At 46.3% G+C, this 19616-nt stretch overlaps 1 protein-coding gene across 1 annotated transcript in view; it reads left to right on the top strand.

Moving 5' to 3' along the window:
• Nucleotides 1-19616, top strand: part of panx1a (pannexin 1a) — a 46870-nt gene that overhangs the window by 7777 nt on the left and 19477 nt on the right. Inside the window, exon 2 of the mRNA XM_078221798.1 lies at nt 1542-1678. Coding sequence (XP_078077924.1) covers nt 1542-1678 — 137 coding nt within the window. The remainder of the gene's footprint in view (nt 1-1541; nt 1679-19616) is intronic.

Below are 19616 nucleotides of genomic sequence, written 5' to 3'. Positions count from 1 at the left end.
GATCGACCATGCTGCCTGACTTAACTAAAACCCCCTACCCTTCCGGGGACCATATCCCTCTATTCCCATCTTATTCATGTACTTGTCAAGACGCCCCTTAAAAGTCACTACCGTATCCGCTTCCACTACCTCCCCCAGCAACAAGCTCCCGGCACCCACTACCCTCTGTGTAAAAAAATCTGCCTCGTACATCTGTTTTAAACCTTGCCCCTCGTACCTTAAACCTATGCCCCCTAATAATTGACTCTTCCACCCTGGGAAAAAGCTTCTGACTATCCACTCTGTCCATGCCTCTCATAATCTTGTAGACTTCTGAGAGGTCTCACCTCAACCTCCGTCGCTCCAGTGAGAACAAACCAAGTTTCTCCAACCTCTCCTCATAGCTAATGCCCTCCATACCAGGCAACATCGTGGTAAATCTTCTCTGTACCCTCTCCAAAGCCTCCACATTCTTCTGGTAGTGTGACGACCAGAATTGAACACTATACTCCAAGTGCGGCCTGACTAAGGTTCTATAATGCTGCAACATGACTTGCCAATTTTTAAACTCAATATCCCGGCCGATGAAGGCAAGCATGCCGTATATGTTCTTGACTACCTTCTCCACCTGCATTGCCACTTTCAGTGACCTGTGTACCTGTAACCCAGATCCCTTTGCCTATCTATACTCTTAAGGGTTCTGCCATTTACTGTATATTTCCTATCTGTATTAGACCTTCCAAAATGCATTACTTCACATTTGTCCAGATTAAGCTCCATCTGCCATCTCTCTGCCCAAGTCTTCAACTGATCTATATCCTGCTGTATCCTCTGATGGTCCGCATCGCTATCCGCAAATCCACCAACCTTTGTGTCGTCCGCAAACTTACTAATCATTTATATATATTACAAACAGCAAAGGTCCCAGCACTGATCCCTGAGGAACACCACTTGTCACAGCCCTCCATTCAGAAACACATCCTTGCACTGCTACCCTCTGTCTTCTTTGACCAAGTAAGAATTCTCACAACACCAGGTTAAAGTCCAACAGGTTTATTTGGTAGCAAAAGCCACTAGCTTTCGGAGCGCTGCCCCTTCATCAGGTAGGTGGAAGTTCTATTCACAAACAGGGCATATAAAGACACAAACTCAATTTATAAAATATTGGTTGGAATGCGAGTCTTTATAGGTAATCAAGTCTTAAAGGTACAGACAATGTGAGTGGAGAGAGCGTTAAGCACAGGTTAAAGAGATGTGTATTGTCTCCAGACAGGACAGTTACTGACCAAGTTTGACCAAACTTCTTTGACCAAGTTTGACCAAACTTCTTTGACCAAGCCAGTTTTGTATCCACCTTGCCAGCTCCCCTCTGATCCCATGCGACTTCACCTTCTGCACCAGTCTGCCATGAGGGACCTTGTCAAAGATATGTTTATCCTAAGCCTATTTCTCATTTCTAACAACTGTCCATGGTTTAGTAATTTCTTACACTAAACTGCTAGTTTTAGTGATGATTTATAATTTTCAGTATGTTTAAACCACCTTTTCTTTTTCTGTAACAGGTACCCAGATTAGTTGCTTTTCCCCAAGTTCATTCTCTTGGCGACAAGCAGCTTATGTGGATGCCTATTGCTGGGCCTCACTACATCGGCCTTTGCCAAAGCACGATGCTGAAAGACTACCTTTGTGGCTTCATAAGGTAAAAACATTTCACAAAGCTTTCCTTTTTATTTTAATTATATTTTCTATTATGTAATAATGGCCATTGGAAACAGACTATGTACAGTAAAGAAAGTCTTGTGAGTGAAATATGCCCTCCAAATACTAGTATGAAGTGTAGCAGGTTAACAGATGAGCAGTTTATATTGGATTGCCACATTTTATTTTTAAAGGGGTCTCTGACTTAATGTAAACCCCCCCCCATCTCTCCCCACACTCTTCCCCCCATCCAATTGCCATCAGGAGGCCTCCAAACTCCATCTCTCCCCACACTCTTCCCCCCATCCAATTGCCATCAGGAGGCCTCCAAACTCCACTCTCCTGCCCCACCCCCCACACCTTCCTCAAACCCCCTTCCCACCCCCAATTTTCAATACTGACTTAGCTCTTGTTGCCACTGTCACTGACCATATCACTGCCCGACTGGAAACTCAACTATCAATGAAGCTGGGCCTTAGTATGAGGAACTGGTCAGTGATGTTTCTGATATGTTGTTGTTTTAAAGCTGTACAGAGTGCGGGAAAATCCCACGTTGTGGGTCCCCTGCGACTTTTTGGCCAACCCTCTCCCAGTGGATCAGGCCACTAAAAATTCTCCTTCAATGCTTCTGACCAATGATCTTTCATTGGAACCCCAGTTCTGATGAAAGGCCATCAATCCAAAACATCTCTTTCTCTCAAAGCTGATAAGCCAATTGAATTTTCTGGCTTCAGGTGAAGACTGGCAGGTCAGTTGTCTTGGTTGTGGAGACCCAGTGTATAGCTTTAAGACTGAGAGGCCTGTAGCTGTGCTTCAATTCCTGCCCTTTGCAAGGCCATGCTCGGAAAAATGGAGATGCTCCGACTCCTGATAGTGGCCAAGGCAGGAAATAAACTCAGCACTCTTTGGATAAACTCAGCACTCCTTGGATGTGTTGCTCCTATCCAATGTCAAGGCAGAGTGGAGGAGGAAAATTGTCTCTTTTTTTCTCTCTATTAATTTGCCTGAAGGATTATTCCACATTTTTATCATTTGTTGAATAACGAATACCTTAAATTTTAGCAGTGTGCTTTTACTTTTTGTTAAACCTTCCCTTACATAACTTGGTGATATTCTGTAATTACCTTGTACATGCCATTTATTATTTTACAAAATTTGACAAAGTTCTGCTTTAATCGTCATTTTCAACTGAGATTTCCCGGTTGGGCTGCAAACTTACCATCAGCACCAATTCCGGGTTGCGAACCCAGAAGTTGCTGTGGCAGGGTGTTGATCATGATCTTCCCAGAGGAATTAAGAAACTGTTTCAAGATCTCCATCCAAATAAGGACAGTGCGTCGACATTGGAAGCGGGAAGCCTAAGGGCAGGCCTGCAGGGATGTCTGGTCGACAACCCCACAGGGAAAGGTGGGCACTGCTGAGGCAGGCGGAATACCATGAGGGGACTTCAAAATAGAGGCACTTTCTGCACTTTTAGGAGAATTAAAAATCACACATGGCCATAATTGTTGACACAGTAAGAAGTTTAACAACACCAAGTTAAAGTCCAACAGGTTTATTTGGTAGCAAAAGCCACACAAGCTTTCGGAGCTCTAAGCCCCTTCTTCAGGTGAGTGGGAATTCTGTTCACAAACAGAGCTTATAAAGACACAGACTCAATTTACATGAATAATGGTTGGAATGCGAATACTTACAACTAATCAAGTCTTTAAGAAACAAAACAATGGGAGTGGAGAGAGCATCAAGACAGGCTAAAAAGATGTGTATTGTCTCCAGACAAGACAGCCAGTGAAACTCTGCAGGTCCACGCAACTGTGGGAGTTACAAATAGTGTGACATGAACCCTGTAAAGACTTGATTAGTTGTAAGTATTCGCATTCCAACCATTATTCATGTAAATTGAGTCTGTGTCTTTATAAGCTCTGTTTGTGAACATAATTCCCACTCACCTGAAGAAGGGGCTTAGAGCTCCGAAAGCTTGTGTGGCTTTTGCTACCAAATAAACCTGTTGGACTTTAACCTGGTGTTGTTAAACTTCTTACTGTGTTTACCCCAGTCCAACGCCGGCATCTCCACATCATAATTGTTGAGCCATTGGTGCCGACAGGGAGTGACACAGTGATTAGCACTGCTGCCTCACAGCTCCAGGGATCCCGTTTCAATTCTGGCCTTGGGTGATTGTGTGGAGTTTGTATGTGCACCCCGTGTTTGCGTGCGTTTCCATTAGGTGCTCACGTTTCCTCCCACAGTCAAAAGATGTGTCGGTTAGGTGGATTGGCCGTGCTAAATTGCCCCTTAGTGTGTAGATTAGGGGATTAGCAGGGTAAAGTGCATGGGCTAGGGCACGAGGTGGGCCTGGTTAAGATGTTGGTGCAGAATTGATGGGCTGAATGGCCTTCTTCTCCACTGTAAGGGTTTTGTGACAGGGATGCACATGATGGCTTGCAGCTGGAGCTACAGCCATCACAGCTGCCTCCAGTTACTGGCTGGGTTCCGGCCTCATATCCTGACAACACCATCAATTTTCTCCTAATTAGCCCAACAGTCGGCCTAATTGGCTACTTACCGCTGTGGGGTGGGTAGTCTCAGTTGCATTGACTCCACTTCCAGCAGGAACGCTCAGAGATGGGAGGACTTGCAACTTAGCTTAACAGGACTGAAAAAATTCAGCCTGTAAAATTCTTAATTCTCATGGCTTATTTGTTTAAATTGGGGATGATTCAAGTACTGTTGGAAGACACCCTTATTATCAGGTGGAAGAGGCATTGACGTCCATCTACAGCAGCAGTGGGCTGACCTAATATAAATTAGAAATTCTGCCCCTGTACATTCTGCCTCCATCTCTCTCTCCAGTTTCCCTTTGAGAAAGGAGCAGGTAAAGTTGGTAATAAGTGCATTTTATTCTGGCAGTCCTCCCGAACCTATCAGTTTCAAGTTTAGCATTAAACTGGCACTTTGAGGACTACACAGCAAGTAAGGAAATTAATTAGACAGTTCTAAAACTACACAAACACTTTAACACTCTCTGATTTTGCTATATGGCAGAGGCCATCATAGGTGCCAACTGACATTTTTAAATATTTAATTTCCATTCCACTAGAATACAGCTCAAGGAAAATTTAAAAAAACACAACTCAATCAATTTGATTAGTTGGAACCGATGGTGTCACTAAAGTAAATAATGCAATTAACTGTGAATGAACAAGACTTAAACATCTTAAAATAGTTACCAAAGACTGCTACATAAGATAAAGGTGCACGGTGTTACGGGTAATGTATTAGCATGGATAGAGGATTGGTTAACTAACAGAAAGCAAAGAGTGGGGGTAAATGGGTGTTTTTCTGGTTGGCAATCAGTGACTTGCCTCAGGAATCAGTGTTGGGACCGCAATTGTTTACGATTTACATAGATGATTTGGAGTTGGGGACCAAGTGTAGTGTATCAAAATTCGCAGATGGCACTAAGATGAATGGCAGAGCAAAGTGTGCAGAGGACGCTGAAAGTCTGCAAAGGGATATAGATAATCTAAGTGAGTGGGCGAGGGTCTGGCAGATGGAGTACAACGTTGGTAAATGTGAGGTCATCCATTTTGGTAGGAATAACAGCAAAATGGACTGTTATTTAAATGGTAAAAAATTGCAGCATGCTGCTGTGCAGAGGGACCTGGGTGTCCTTGTGCAAGAATCACAAGGAGTTGGTTTGCAGGTGCAGCAGGTAATTAGGAAGGCAAATAGAATGTTCTCCTTCATTGCCAGAGGGATGGAGTTTAAAAACAGCGAGGTTATGTTGCAGCTGTATAAAGTGCTGGTGAGGCCACACCTGGAGTACTGTGTACAGTTTTGGTCTCCTTACTTGAGAAAGGCTTCACTGGCACAGGAGGGGGTGCAGAGGAGATTCACTAGGATGATTCTGGAGTTGAGAGGGTTGGCTTATGAGGAGAGACTGAGTAGACTGGGGCTATACTCATTGGAATTCAGAAGAATGAGGGGAGATCTCATAGAAACATATAAGATTATGAAGGGAATAGATAAGATAGAAGCAGGGAAGTTGTTTCCACTGGCAGGTGAAACTAGAACTAGGGGGCATGGCCTCAAAATAAGGGGAAGCAGATTTAGGACTGAGTTGAGGAGGAACTTCTTCACGCAAAGGGTTATGAATCTGTGGAATTCCCTGCCCAGTGAAGCAGTTGAGGCTACCTCATTGAATGTTTTTAAGGCAAGGATAGATAAAGTTTTGAACAGTAAAGGAATTAAGGGTTTTGGTGAGTGGGCGGATAAGTGGAGCTGAATCCACGAAAAGATCAGCCATGATCTTATTGAATGGCGAGCAGGCTCAAGGGGCCAGATGGCCTACTCCTGCTCCTAGTTCTTATGTTCTTATGTACTTTATATTGTAACAGGAATGTTCATCAGCAGCTGACATGTTGGGTTTGCAATGGAGTTTTCAAACAGAATGATCTAGAAGCTGATCTCTGCTTGATACCAACCCTATGAATAACTCTTGACAAATGTGGAGTCTCGTCTAGGTTCAACTTAACGAATGTTAGTAATATTTAGTTCTGAGGGTCACAGTATATGATTGGCAAAGTTATCCCTTTCCAGTTTATATTGCAAAATAACAATTATGCTGTTCCGGTTTAATTCTGCATCATGAAGACATTAATGGAAAAACATACACAATTCTTTGCTCATGTAGCCATTTAACTGCTACATATAATACATGTTTCACTTTGTTGATTCTGTCCTGAGCTTAGTTTTAGTGAATTGACTGGAGTCACCTTTCCTGCTTCATCAGTTTTACCTCATTGTGCTTCAAACTAACCTCCTGCATTTAAACCTAAACAGTCATAGTGCATTTCTTAAATATTATTAAATATAAGCTAACATTATATATTGCTTTGTGTAAATGTCACATCAACCATTGTACTTAATGCTCACACGAATATATACTGCTGTTATCTGAAATGCAGTTGTCTGAAAAGTCCCTTATCTATTCGAATCTGGGTAATTTAAATTCAATTAATTAAATACAATCTGGAATAAAAATATAATATTAATAATGGTGACCCATGAAACTACAGAATTGTTGTAAAACCCCATCAGGTTTGCTAATGTTCTTGAGGGAGGATAATCTGCTGTCAATATCTGGTCTGGTCCATATGTGACTTCAGACTCATAGCACTACTGTTGATTGTTGGGCCTTCTAAAATGGCCAAGTAAGCCACTCATTTCTATCAAAACCACAATGAAAAAGCCCAATAAGAAGACACAAAGGATTGCCTGGCAGTGACTTGGGCATCAGACATGATGAAGGCATATGCAGGCCCAGTGAACAATGTAATATTAGTATTCTTCACTAATATCTGAAGCCTTGTGCCAAATTTGGGAGAGCTGTCCCACAGGCTCATCAGGCTGCACTCTGATAGTCAAACACCTGGCCCCCTGGCACTTCCCAAGGGGCAAAGTGGCAATGCCCAAGGAGCATTTGGCACTGCCCACCAGGCATCGGGCAGTGCCAAGGGGGTGGGGCCAGAGGGGATGGGGCCTATATGGCGCGGGGCCTCCTGGGGGAGGTCAATCAGGGTGGGGGAGGGGGCCCTGCTGCCACTCTGCATTGGGATCCATGGCAGAGGAAGGGAGGTCAGTGATCGGGGTTGGCCATCAGGGTGAGGGGGGAGATCAGGACTGCCGGGGTGGTCAAAGCTATCCTGGACATGTCCGGGGGGCTAGCGATTGGTGGGTGGGTGGGGGGTCATATGGCCAGCGATGCGGGGTCGTGGGGCTGGCCAGTGATTGAGCTGGCCAGCAATTGCGAGGTCAGCAGCGCGGCGTTACGGCACATGTGTCGATTTCAGTGCTGACAGATCGGCGCGTGCGCAGTGGTCCGCTCAGCGCTATGCTGTCGGCCTCTCCAGTGGGAATAGGCCCTGCCCACAGCTTTTTCGCATGAATCATGCTAGGGCACTCTCTGATGTGCAGAGTGTGGGAGATTCATTTTGAAAATCCCGCTGAAAAAACCAGCAGGTTTTACTCCAGTTTTTACGCAAATTCGACTCTTAGAATTTTTTTGGGAGAATCCTACCCAAGATGTCTCTATTAATCTCCCCTAGTTTAATTAATCATGGACATACACACACACACTCACAGCTTTCTTTACCTATATAGAATACCAAAGTAATCCTAAAAATGAAAAAAACTTCCATCATCACAGTGCTATCAGCAAGATGCACTGTAGCAACTCGTCAAGGCTCCTTCAACAGCACCTTCCAAACTAGCCACCTTGAACACCTAGACGGACAAGGACAGCAGATACATGGGAACACCGTCACTTATTACTTCCCTCCAAGTCACAACCATCCTGATTCGGAACTATATTGCTGTTCCTTCATTGTTGCTCGGTCAAAATCCTGGAACTCCCTAACTGCACTGTAAATGTACCTACACCACATAAACTGCAGCAGTTCAAGATTGCAACTCACACCACCATCTCATGCGAATTTAAGGATAGGTAATAAACGCTAGCCTTGCCAGCAATGTCCACATGCAGTGAACAATAAAAACAAATTATTCAGTCCACTGCAAATTAAATCCCTGTGGGTTTCCTTCCTTTCCCACTCTGGTAGGATTGGTAATGTTTCACTGTTGAAAATTTTTGTGCATGTGAAATTGAGGAATAATTGAGAGAGGGTCATGTGATCAAGGTGGAACTAATCAATTATGGAAATATGTAGAAATTTGTAATAACATGACTGAGCAACACACATGAAACCATTGATTGGCAGATTTTCAGTTGTGTTTGGAAGATATGTTCCAAGAACTGTAATAATTCCAACATCTTTTTAATTTGGTTAGCTATTTAAATAAAACATGATTCAGAATGGCACTTTGGGGGTAAATTTGTACTTCTGTGGAAGCTTAAAACACATGATAATGAGTTAGCAACTCCATATTCCATATAATTTTACTTTTTCATTGATGTTAATATAAAGAAAACTTGGCAGGTTATGAAATGGGTTGCCAATTTGCTAGAGATGTATTTTGCGATAGTGCTTCAGACTAATTTCACAACCTATCATTTGACAGTGTAGCAAAAACATGAGTAAGCCTGGGCGATAACTTCTGTGCTGGGGAACAAAAGCCACTCTTGCCTGTGTTAATTATATATTTGGTTTGTCGTGTTGTTGTTCATGCAATATTCAAGAGTCATAAGTTGAATTGGGTCAAAGTGGTAATCCTTTGCTTTCATTCAAAAAGCAAACAGAAGATGTAGAAAATCTGGCAAAAGGTCAAAATATGGTCCTTGTGTGACAGCAACGACAGGTTATATTTATAAGACATTGCTTGACTGGGAGCCAGTGCATGTCAGCAAGCACAGGCATGTTGAGGGAACAGGAGTTGCTTCACGTTACAAGCAGCATAGTTCTGAATCACCTCAATAGACTGTGGCAGACCAGCCAGTTTTAATAGTCAAGTCTAGAGGTAACAAAGGCATGGATGAAGGTTTCAGCACATGAGCTAAGACAGGGGTAAAGTCGAGCTTTACCTAAGGTGGAAGATGCCATGAAATGAGGTTGGAATTATTTTTGCCATATTAATGGTTTGCTAAGCACTGGTTGTACCTTGTTGTACACATTTGTCCAGTATTACCATGCGGCACTTACTATGATGTTTAGTTTCTGCCAGACAGGAAGGCCATTAAATTGATAGAATCACAGAGTAAGCCATTTGGCCCATTGTATCTGTGCCAGAAATGAGGGCAGTTACTTAGCCCCATTGATCCCACTACCTTCCAGCCATATCTTTATGATATTGTGCTGCCAAATACCCACCGAAACCAATGGGACCTTCTTTACACATGCAGACCAGGGCCTGGTGATATAATCGGGAACCAAATCAGAAAATGCTGGATAGATGAGAGCACCTGTGGAAAGAAAAACGTTTTGAGTCCATTGACCCTTCTAATCGGGGTCTGACTTTCAGTTTTAGTTGACTGCATGAGAGAGGAGCAATGCCAGCTTGCCTGTATGGCCAGTCATGCTGGGAGATAGATCGCTGACTAGAAGATGTCTAGGGAAGGTTAATAATTAAATACAGTTTTGTGTTTCCTCATTGACTGGGAGAACAGAAGTGAATCAAGGTTCAGGGAGGCCAATAAAAACAAAACTTACGGTGGTGATCATTAAGATCAGGCAAGATTCTGTGTCCACGGATTCACTTTCAATTTTGGGGCTTGTGTGTAATGTACTCTCCCCCCCCCCCCCACACATACCGCTCCCCCCAGCTACTTTTCACCCACCCAACTTCCCCATAAAAAGCAGTCTTTCTATCTTTGTCTCTCTTTCTATCTCCACTATATTACTGGTAAAAGTGCAGAGCAGCTCTGAGACTTGGTTTTCCCTGTCAGTTCTGATCTTCTGCTCCCAAGAAGGTGTGCATGCAACAAAAGCAGAATTTGCTGGAAAATCTCAGCATGCTTAACAGTATCTGTGGAGGGAGAATAGAGGTAACATTTCGAGTCTGGATGACCTTTCGTCAGAGCTGGTGTGCGTGCAATTCTATTAATACCTGTTGAGCAACATTCCTGTGAATATTTTTCAATGGATTACACCTGATGATATGTTCTTTTTAACACACCCGGTCATTGACTTCTGAGGAAATTGTCCATTCCTACTAGTACACAATGCAGAAAGACCATAACTTTCACCCTGCACTTCAATGCTGCTTCAAAGATTCACTTGTCATACTTTTCAACTGAAACTTTTAAACTTAACCACTCCAGCATATTTTTTATCATCATCACTTACTGCTCTGAGCTACCATTGTTTATCATAAGTAGAAACTGCACCATTTTAATAATTACCCACAATCGCAAGTTGCATGATGTCTGCTAAATTAAATTTGGCCACAGAGAAGCAAAGCATACCCCACATTTTAAGATGTTTGACAAGAAAACCAGAAAGGTGATGAAAATATCCTTTACACAGTGGGCCCTATTTTGGTAAAGTCGGGTGAGAGGCCATTATCGCGATCCGCACCTGCGTCCGCGCAGATAGCCACTTTACCGAAACCCGGGAATGGCGGCGATCCGCTTCATGCCCAAAACGGGCGCAACGGCGATTTAAATGCATTTGCATGCATTTAAATTGAATTAATGAACTGCCCGCCCAACTTTATCAGCATTTCCCCCTTTACCACCGCGTTTGCCAATCTAAGTCGGATCTGCATTACGCCCAGATTCGGCACTTAGAATGAAAATGGTAAAATCAGGCCCAGTGTGTCATGGTGATCTGGAATACAATGGTGGAAGCAGATTCAATAGTAAATTTCAGAAAGGGAGTCAGATATTTACTTCAAAATGAAACATTTGACATGGCGTTGGGAAAACAGAAGGATAGTGGGACTAATGTTTAGCTCTTTAAAAGATCTGGAACTGGCATGATGTGATTTAATGGTTTGTTTCCATCTGTGCTATATGATTACATATTAGAACAAATTCCTTTGTGAATTAGACAGTAAATGGCAGAACCCTTGTGAGCATTGACATACAGAGGGCATACAGGTCCACGGATCCCTGAGAGTGGCAACACAGGTGGTTAAGGTGGTCAAGAAGGCATACTGCATTCTTGCCTTCATTGGCCAGGGGATCGAGTATAAAAGTTGGCAAGTTATGTTACAGCTGTATAGAACTTTAGTTAGGCCGCATTTGGAATATTGCATGCAATTCTGGTCACCACATTACCAGAAAGACTTGGATGCTTCTTTTATTCATTCATGGGACATGGGTGTCGCTGGCTGGCCAACATTTATTGCCCATCCCTAGTTGCCCTTCTTCAGGGGGCACTTGAGAGTCAACCACATTGTTATGATTCTGGAGTCACATATCGGCCAGACTGGGTAAGGATGGTAGATTTCCTTCCCTAAAGGACATTAGTAAACCGGATGGGTTTATTCGACAATCGACAATGATTTCATGATCATCAGTAGATTCTTAATTCCAGATATTTTTTAGTGAATTCAAATTCCACCATCTATCGGGGTGGGATTTGAACCTGGGTCCCGAGAACATAAGCTGAGTTTCTGGATTAATAGTCTAGCGATAATACCATTAGGCCATCGTCTCCCCCTTTGGAGAGGGTGCAAAGAAGGTTTACCAGGCTGTTGCTTGGTCTGACGGATGTTAGGTATGAAATGAGTTTGGATAAATTCAGATTGTTTTCACTGGAAAAACGGATGCTGAGGGGTGACCTGATAGAAGTCTACAAATTTACGAGGGGCATAGATAGGGTGGACAATCAGAGGCTTTTTCTGGGGGTGGGGGGGGGCGGTGGGGGGGGAGTGTCGACTACAAGAGAGCACCGGTTTAAGGTGAGAAGTGGTAAGTTTAGGGGAGATATGTGGGGAAAGTTTTTCACATAGAGGGTGGTGGGTGCTTGGAACGCACTGCCAGTGGAGGTGTTGGAAGCAGGCCCATTAACAACGTTCAAGTTGTATCTTGATAGACACATGAACGGGAGGCAAACAGAGGAATAGAAATTGTGTATCTGCACAGGCTTGGTCAGCCGAAGGGCCTGTTCCTGTGCTGTATTGTTCCTTGTTCTTCATTGAGAGGGATTTCAAAATGTGGTTACTGCGTGTACCAGTTATATTTTATTTATTGTCCCAAACATATTTCAAATATGAGCTGTCAAGCAAAAGGTACAAATGTCTTGTTTACAAGCTGACGTGGGTCATATTCCTAGTACACGTGGCAGGGTGTGGAGGGGAGAGAGTGCCATCAGTGGAATTCTGATTTACAGGTGCTTATTCAGGACATTGTGTTTTGTGTAATGGGGCTTTGTGGGCTGAGTATTAAACTTTTGAACTTACTCCAGGCAACTTCTTCATTCCCATGTTGGAATTAGTGTCTGCTCCATGTGCAATTAGAAAGAGCCTGTGGGAAATAAGCTGGTTTTACAGCATGTTGTAAAACTTGGGATTTATTATTCTGATGAGAAAGGTTCAGGTTTAATTACATTAGAAGATCTGTGCAAATTTGTTCAATTTGTGAAAGCTTCAATATTGGGCAGAATTTTCTGAAAAAATGGCAGAGTATCAGGTTCTGACTGAAAACTGGTGCCTTTCTCCGCAGAACATAGCCAGGTTTTGCTCCCGATTTTCTGATACTTTGTCATAAAAAGCAGGGGGCCGTGAATTGCGCTGTCATTCTCATGGGGTTGGACATTCATAGAGAGGAAGGGATGCCTTTTTTAAAGGGTGCCCTGATCTCAAAGAAAAGTGAAAGGTCCCCAAAGGACACTGGGACCCCCCGGCAGACAAAGGGAACACTCCCAACCCTCAGCCACAGAGGAGCAACTTCCCCCTCAACACTCAATATTCGGGTCACCCCGGCCACACCACACAAGTATCAGGATGACCCAACCACGCGCCCCCCCACCACCCATCTTTGCCAGCATCGGGACATTAGTGCTGTCCCCACTACACCCCCATACCATGCAGGCACAATCCCCCCCCCATAATGAGAACACGCACCCCAGCGGGTCAGGATGACCCTCACCATTCCAGGGTTATACTCAGCTCCACGCAGTCCGTGCGGTCATCACAACTGGTCTCCGTGTTTGGAACCCAGTGATTCCCACTGGCGTGATGTCACACCCATGGGGGAGTATTCAATGCTCCTGGAAGCAATAGTGGCATTAAGCCGTTTAATAATATTGTAATATAGTCAATTTCATGGAAATCAGGTTCACGCCCCCTTTTAGGCATGAACTGAGATCTCGCTGCGCAAATCCCACAATGGCCCTCTTGCGAGAGTTTAATATTCCCACCGCTTCCTCAGGTTACCCCTGAATGACCCAATTCTAATTTTAAAATTATGCCCCCCCCCCCCCCCCCCCATTCCGGACTCCTCCACCAGAGAAAATATTTCCTTTCTATCTCATCTATCAAATCCCTCAATCATCTTAAACCCCTAAGTATTATCACCCCTGATGTTCTACAGCCAGAGGAATATTGGTCTATACAAGAAAAAGTTTGCATTTATTTATTGATTATCATATTGAAACATTTCTAAACTCTATAATAAATTGCTTTTGAAGTGTGATTACATTAGCAACGACAGCAGTCATTCCGCATCACTGATATCCCGCAAACAACAATGAGCTCGAAGATTACTTCATGTTCGGGATCTTGAGCCCACACTCCCCTGCCACGAAATCATCGGGGGGGGCTTGAGATCCAGCGAAATCCAGAAATCGCGACTCTCACTGGCATTGATCAGGGTGGGGGTGAGGGGGGAGAGTGCCAGGGACGATCGGGATGGGGAGAAAGGCCACAGATACCTCCGTGGTGGAGGATGGAGAGGTATTTCTGTTTCTATGATTGGGGCGCCCTTTAAAGAATGCACTTTGTCCTCAGTGGAGCTGGTTCCTGGCTCTAAAAGTTGCCGACCCACCAGAGTAACGGCACAAACCATGCCTACTTTCTTCCAGTTAAAGGGACATGATCTAGAGAGAAAACTGGCCAGTGGAGCTGGAGTCCCACGCCAGTTTTCCCACCAGAACTAACACTTTGCCCAAATTCTTGTAAGGTTCTGCCCATTGTATTTATGATACACAAAACTGGAGAATCCTGCCTGAGGTCAATGGACCTTTGTGTGCCCTGCCACCGCACCCCCCCCCCCCCCTCCCTCCCTCCGCCCGGCATGAATCCTGTGCCGGATGTGACGAGAAAATTCCCCCCCCCCTCAATCTTAACACCAATCTGCCTCCAATTTACCCACTACTAGATTTTATAGAGCCAGGGAAAGGCTGGACGATCATTCTGCTCCCTCGAAGTATAATGTGGCTGCTTCATGTTGAACTTGTCTTCCAAGCTTCAGGGGGTTTTTCTAAACCTGTTTAAACCTAGCAGGTAAAAGGGAGTGAGGACAGCTTCATGGAAAGGATACCTTCTTTTATGAGACTTTTACAGTGGGCCAGGAAGAGTCTTTCCCTTCCAAATTCCTTTAGCAGACCTATCAGTGGAACCCCTCCACCAGCAGACACCTTCCTCCATCCGCCCCACCCCTCACCCCCACACTCCCACTATCCCTGCAGCAGGATCCCTACCTGTACCTGCAGCCTCCTCCAGAGTATTCACCACCCAACACAGAACCATGTCAATCACCCTGGCTTCCAGGTGGAATCCTGTTTTAGAAAGAAGACACAAAGCCTCTACGTAATGCAGCAATCAAAAATCCTCCCCATCCTCTCCACCAACATAGATATCCCATCAAGTTTGGGATCTCTGAACTTATTGCTCTAATGCGCCATGTAGTCACACATTGATACTTGGAATTTTTATGGTTCTTCCTTTAAAGCTGCTGCTTGTGTTGTGCATCAGACTTTGAAAGAGTGCTCCATCAGAATGTGTCCTCAATATGTCCTCTGTTAGTAAAAATGACAGCCTTGTAAAACATTTTGAAAGTTAAGATACTAGAGTTTAGAATTATTTTGTAATTGCAATCACGATTTATTTAATGAAGCTGCAATTATACTGTTAGCTGTGGCAGAATACATGAATCAGTCTTGCTTTGCTATTTTCGCATCTTTTAAAACTGTGAAAATCATTGCTTGAACTGCTGCAAGAACTTCACTGGATCAGATGCATTTATGTATTTTAAAGGATAAAATGTTACTTTGAACATTCTATGCTTGGTGAACCATTTAGTTACACTGGGTCAGAATTGGCTAGACATGTATGAATATATTTTAAAAATTAATGTCTTTAGCTGTAAACAATTATAAAACGATTGCTTTCAAAACACTAGTCAGAACCAGATTCTAACATATTGGTTTTAATGATGTCTCGAAGCACCCTCGGGCATTTTCACTGGGTATATTGGAGATCATTTACTGCGATGTTCTGATCTTTAATAACTAATGTAGACTTCTTGTCACGATTCTTCCATGATTGGTGGACTGTTTCTTCCCCGAAGAGGTTTGTTATTTTGGAATTAATTGGTTTGCCGATCCCAGATATCTTTCTTATTTTCATTCAAAGCTACTTCTTATGGTGGGGCCATTTACATCAACCTCTTTCTTTACAAGTAAATACCTTTCCACCAGATTTCCTAAACAGCCAACGACTTGGTCATACAGCAGCTGATTAATACCTAACTGAAAAGTAGGGCAGAGTGTGACTCCCTTGCCCGTGTTTGGTGCAAGGGGAAAAAGTTAAACTGGCAGGAGCGTGGCAGATGGTTAGGCACCTGCCACCAGTTGAGGCACTTAATGCCCACTTAAAGGTCTCATCCTGATGCGATTGGTATTAACCCAGTGGCAGGTGGGGTCCCACATGTGGGGACCATCATAAATAAACCCAGTAGAAGCTGGGTTGTGGGTCCGAGGAGAGTGTCCTGTTCAAAGGCACTGAGTGCCTGATCGAGGGAGCCAGCATTAAAAGGTGTTGGAGTGGGGGGAGAGTGGGGTGTGGATGGGGGTCTGGGTGCTTGGTGGTGCCTGCTAAAAGCAATCCCATGCTCTTACAGTAGACCTCCCTCTTTCCGTCCGGGGCCCAACTCCTTGACCTCCCTCCCACCGTCACTCACCAATGGGCTGGGATCCGATGATGATACCTGGTCTTGGCCTGTTGTGGCTCTGGCAGCGGCCAATGATTATCCAGTGGCACTGCCATTCAGGAGAGCTGCCAGTTTCTGATTGGCTGGCAGCTCTTGGCAGGTGGGATTTATGCCCTTGGGCTCCTTGTTCCCAGGGAAGGTCCACTGCTGTCCAGTTACGTGGCACTTAATACAGCAGGCCATCTCAAAAACAGGCAACGCAGGGCTTTTTCTGGCTCTTCAGCCAGAGGACAAGACCAGGTCATCTCCATTAAATATCACTTGTTCCTTGCAACACATATAATTCAAGTTGTGTTTTACAGGAATTAACCTGAATGTGGTCCAGTTCCCACATCCATTTGTGAAAGGCTGTATCTAGTTACATTGTCGTGTATTGTCTAAGCTGGTGCACGTGTGTGTCTGTCTGTGCACGTGTGTGTCTGTCTGTGCACGTGTGTGTCTGTCTGTGCACGTGTGTGTCTGTCTGTGCACGTGTGTGTGTGTCTGTGTGCACGTGTGTGTCTGTCTGTGCACGTGTGTGTCTGTCTGTGCACGTGTGTATGTGTCTGTCTAAGTCTATGGGGGCAATTCTCCCATCGTGACCCGCAGATTTTCTGGCGGGTCGGGTTGTAGGCGCGAATCGGCTATTTCGCGGGTTCCCCACGAGTGTTTACGACCCGCGCGCCTCTCCCAACTGGAAAAAAATGGCCTGGGAGATGCACGCAGGTCTGATCCTGATGCCACTGGTATTAACCCAGTGGCAGGTGGGGCCCCACATGTGGTGGCAGCAAGGGCGGAGGAGGCGGTGGCTCAGGATGTGGTGGGCATGGAGAAACCACCGCAGGAACCACTACCAGTCCCTCAGGATGGAGGGCAGGGGGCTGCCGCTGAGGACCAGGAGGTGGGTGAGCAGGCTCCCGAGAAGGTGCACAGAAGGCGGAGGGTGCCGAGGCCAAGGAGGTACAGGCCCCGCAATACATTTGAGGCTCTCTCGGAGGAGATGTGCCGTCGCCAACTGCGACTCTCCAAGACCACGGTGCGACACCTTTGTGAGGTGCTCACACGCCTGGCACCTCAGGGGAGAGGCGGCCACTCGCTCCCTGTTGATGTGAAGGTTACGGCTGCCCTGAATTTTTATGCCTCCAGCTCATTTCAGGCACCCAGTGGCTCCCAGGCCTCCGTGCGCAGATGTGTATGGCCGGCCACAGATGTCCTGTGTGCCCAGGCAGGGCAGTACATAAATTTCGATGTGGGCTGTGCACAGCAGGAGGCCGGGACTCTCAGCTTTGCTTCCACTGCTGGGATTCCCAATGTCCAGGGAGCAGTGGACGGGACACACATTGCCTGCGGGCCCCACATGCAGGACCACAGCACTTTGTGAACAGGAAGGGGTTCCACTCCCTGAACGTCCAAATTGTTTGCGACCATCAAATGAAGATCATGCAGGTCGATGCACGCCACCCAGGGAGTGTCCATGACAGCTTTGTGCTCAGGCAGTCAGACACCCCTGGGGTCTTTGAAGACCAGCCTAGGCTCCCGGGATGGCTATTGGGTGACAAAGGATACCCACTAAGGTCATGGCTGATGACACCTGTGCAGAGGCCCGAGACCGAGACCCGCAACAGCGAGGCCCATGCAGCCACCCGGTCCATCGTAGAGCGATGCATTGGCCTGCTTAAGATGTGCTTCGGCTGCTTGTCCCTGTATGTCCCTGTGCATGCTTCACTCATCGTGATCGTTTGCTGCGCTCTGCACATCATTGCCCAGCAGCGGGGAGACCAGCTGGAGCAGGAGGAGGAGGAGCGGTGAAGGAGTGAGGTGGACATCCCGCCATATGAAGAGCCGGAGGGAAGAGGGTGGACGGTGATGGCAGGTGTCCGGCAAGGAAGGGCAGCGAGGGACGCTGGTGCTGTGCAGTGAGGGGGCTGCAACTACCACACCCCGGGAGCAGGTGCAGCTGCTATTCCCCCTCCAAACCGACCTGGGCCTTCAAACCATCACATCACCCTTCCCCAACCTCTGTCATCCCACCACCAAATCCCCCAGAAACATCTGAACCTGTTAATGTGCCTGGGCTGGCAATGGTTGCAAGTCTTGGTTGAAGGCTGGAGGATGATGACGACTTGCTGTTGTACACACTGGGATTTGCCCCTGGTGCAACTCAAGTCTGACTCCTATCTGTACTCCGAATGCACACACTGCCACCCTGGCCCACGTAGCTGTAAAGGTTGGGGGGGACACGTTTTTTGGCCAGTGGGGGGAGGGACACTTGCACCAAGGGTCTGGTGGATGTTGGGGAAGGTAGGACAGGCACTCTGAAACATGTGGCTGAGTCACGCAGGGCACAACAGACAGCACCTCCTATGCATGGGAATGGAGACCAGCCCTGTGGGGAGGGTGGGAGGATGGGGTGGAGAATCAGAGACACATTAGTCACAGCAGTGAAGTGCAATTAACAGTTTATTGTGTTCTTAATGTTATTGATTAATAAATCCTGACTACTGGTAACCTTCACCCGTGCCCTCTTAGTGAACTACAACTTTCTTTGTGCGGTCTACTGCTTCTTCTAGGTGCTACCCCAGGATGCACATCGGAGATGGAGGTGTCCAGCTGTGATGCACGCCCCGTTGCCTGTGATGCCCTGGGTGGCCAGGACCTGGAGGGCCCCAGCTGGCTTGCAGATGGCACAGTTTTGGTGCCACCCTGTTTATTTCGCTGGCCCTGAGATGCCCCGGTGTGAGGAAGGGGGGAATCGGAAGGTCTCGGAATGTCTGGGATCTCCTGAGTGGAAGGTCCCGGCATGGGCTCAAGCCCTTCCTCCTCCCTTGGGGTGCCCAGAGGTCCCGGGGACATTCCATGGGACGCCAGCATAGCTGGACTGAGCTCCAGAAGCTCCAGCATCACCTGGCTCTGCCAGTCCTGGAGGCCTAGATGCGTCTGCCCCATGATGTGTGATCCCTCAGCCTTGGCCCCCTGAGACTTGGCCAAGCTCCGGAGCCCCTCCTCTTCAGCATTCTGTGAGCGAGCCAGGCTCTGGAGCCCCTCAGCAGTAGCCCTTTGAGCCTGGGCTAAGTTGTCGAGGCTCACAGCCACGGCCTGCTGTGTCTCCAGAATGCCTGCGAGAGTCCCAGCCATGGCCAGCAGTGTCTCCCACATGCCCCCAACACCCATGGCCATCATATGCTGTGCCTCCTGGATGCCGGAAACACACTCGCCCGTGGCCGGTAGTGTCTCCAGGATGGCCTAGGCCCTGTCACCCATGAAGAAAGACCCCTGAGCCAGAGGGTCCACTGCAGTCGCCTCCCTTGCAGTGTTGGCCTGGGTCTCATGCTGTGTCGGCACC

The sequence above is a fragment of the Mustelus asterias genome, chromosome 10 (assembly GCF_964213995.1).
Source record: "Mustelus asterias chromosome 10, sMusAst1.hap1.1, whole genome shotgun sequence".
NCBI classification, from domain to species: Eukaryota; Metazoa; Chordata; class Chondrichthyes; order Carcharhiniformes; family Triakidae; genus Mustelus; species Mustelus asterias.
The sequence above is the reverse complement of the archived record's forward strand: the minus strand, read 5'-3'. Positions and strand labels throughout refer to the sequence as shown.